The following is a 2,500-nucleotide window of genomic DNA, read 5'->3' on the forward strand; positions in this document are numbered from 1 at the left end:
GTTCTATCACTTGGTAAGCACAGATTCTTACAATTGGGCGTGGAGTTGCATTTCCAATAATACCGTCATTAAAGTCTTGCATATTGAAGAGACGTTTTTGTCATGTTCCAAACCATGACACACACCTTACCGCTAGGGCAGCAGGCCTTCCGAAAAGCAGCACGCGACATGTCACCTTCGCACAGCATCCCCAGCTGTCTGGAACTTCGGCCAGAAAGCAGCAACGACTAAACATGAATTCCTTGCAGAGGTGGCGCTGCTGTGGTCGGCCCATCACGTCCACCACAGCTCCGAGGACATGAATATGTTCGTAGCCCCGCGGGTGTCGATTTTCAGGCCCTTTTACAAGTTAGTAACTCAGCTGCTCCGCGTCTTCCTCTCGGGTTTATTTGCATTTTGAAATCTTCTCGCCAGCTGCTCCCCTGGCTCAGCTGCTGCTCCCCTGGCTCAGCTGCTGCTCCCCTGGCTCAGCTGCTGCTCCCCTGGATCAGCTGCTGCTCCCCTGGCTCAGCTGCTGCTCCTCTGGCTCAGCTGCTGCTCCCCTGGATCAGCTGCTGCTCCCCTGGATCAGCTGCTGCTCCTCTGGCTCAGCTGCTGCTCCCCTGGCTCAGCTGCTGCTCCCCTGGATCAGCTGCTGCTCCCCTGGCTCAGCTGCTGTTCCCCTGGATCAGCTGCTGCTCCTCTGGCTCAGCTGCTGCTCCCCTGGCTCAGCTGCTGCTCCCCTGGATCAGCTGCTGCTCCTCTGGCTCAGCTGCTGCTCCCCTGGATCAGCTGCTGCTCCCCTGGCTCAGCTGCTGCTCCCCTGGCTCAGCTGCTGTTCCCCTGGATCAGCTGCTGCTCCTCTGGCTCAGCTGCTGCTCCCCTGGATCAGCTGCTGCTCCCCTGGCTCAGCTGCTGCTCCCCTGGCTCAGCTGCTGTTCCCCTGGATCAGCTGCTGCTCCTCTGGCTCAGCTGCTGCTCCCCTGGCTCAGCTGCTGCTCCTCTGGCTCAGCTGCTGCTCCCCTGGATCAGCTGCTGCTCCCCTGGCTCAGCTGCTGCTCCCCTGGCTCAGCTGCTGTTCCCCTGGATCAGCTGCTGCTCCTCTGGCTCAGCTGCTGCTCCCCTGGCTCAGCTGCTGCTCCCCTGGATCAGCTGCTGTTCCCCTGGATCAGCTGCTGCTCCCCTGGATCAGCTGCTGTTCCCCTGGATCAGCTGCTGCTCCTCTGGCTCAGCTGCTGCTCCCCTGGATCAGCTGCTGCTCCCCTGGATCAGCTGCTGCTCCCCTGGATCAGCTGCTGCTCCCCTGGATCAGCTGCTGCTCCCCTGGATCAGCTGCTGCTCCCCTGGATCAGCTGCTGCTCCCCTGGCTCAGCTGCTGCTCCCCTGGCTCAGCTGCTGCTCCCCTGGATCAGCTGCTGCTCCCCTGGATCAGCTGCTGCTCCCCTGGCTCAGCTGCTGCTCCCCTGGCTCAGCTGCTGCTCCCCTGGATCAGCTGCTGCTCCCCTGGATCAGCTGCTGCTCCCCTGGCTCAGCTGCTGTTCCCCTGGATCAGCTGCTGCTCCTCTGGCTCAGCTGCTGCTCCCCTGGATCAGCTGCTGCTCCCCTGGCTCAGCTGCTGCTCCTCTGGCTCAGCTGCTGCTCCCCTGGATCAGCTGCTGCTCCCCTGGATCAGCTGCTGCTCCCCTGGCTCAGCTGCTGTTCCCCTGGATCAGCTGCTGCTCCTCTGGCTCAGCTGCTGCTCCCCTGGATCAGCTGCTGCTCCCCTGGCTCAGCTGCTGCTCCTCTGGCTCAGCTGCTGCTCCCCTGGATCAGCTGCTGCTCCTCTGGCTCAGCTGCTGCGACTTGTGTCTAAAGTCTAAAGGCTCCGTTTCGGTCCCAGATGGGCGTTCTACGTGCCCCTGGTGGTGCTGGGGCTTCCTCCGGCCACCATGGTCGTCCACATGCAGCTCGGGGTCATCTACACCGCCTGGACGCACAACGACACCATCCCGAAGCTCAGCAAGGTCGTCCCCTACCTCGGCCACGCCATCGAGTTCGTGATGGTGACGCCGAGTCATCACAGAGTGCATCACGGTACGGTTTATATTCGCGCGCGCACACACATAGACGTAGACACAGACACAGACACACATAGACACGTACACACATAGACACAGACACACACACATACACACACACACATAGACACAGACACTCACACATAGACACAGACACACACACACATACACACGCACACACATAGACACAGACACACACACATTTACACACACACATAGACACAGACACACACATATAGACATAGACACACACACACACACACTAGACACAGACACACACAGAGACACACACACACATAGACACAGACACATACACACACACACACACACACACATACACACGCACACACATAGACACAGACACACACACACACATAGACACACACACACACACACATAGACACACACACACATAGACACACACATAGACACAGACACACACAGACACACAAACACACACATAG

The 2,500-nt window shown here is 59.2% G+C and overlaps 1 protein-coding gene across 1 annotated transcript in view; it reads left to right on the top strand.

Moving 5' to 3' along the window:
- Positions 1–2,500, top strand: part of LOC113806624 (alkylglycerol monooxygenase) — a 12,537-nt gene that overhangs the window by 3,394 nt on the left and 6,643 nt on the right. Inside the window, exons 4-5 of the mRNA XM_070117552.1 lie at positions 249–348; positions 1,859–2,052. Coding sequence (XP_069973653.1) covers positions 249–348; positions 1,859–2,052 — 294 coding nt within the window. The remainder of the gene's footprint in view (positions 1–248; positions 349–1,858; positions 2,053–2,500) is intronic.

The sequence above is a fragment of the Penaeus vannamei genome, chromosome 40 (assembly GCF_042767895.1).
Source record: "Penaeus vannamei isolate JL-2024 chromosome 40, ASM4276789v1, whole genome shotgun sequence".
Classification (NCBI taxonomy): domain Eukaryota; kingdom Metazoa; phylum Arthropoda; class Malacostraca; order Decapoda; family Penaeidae; genus Penaeus; species Penaeus vannamei.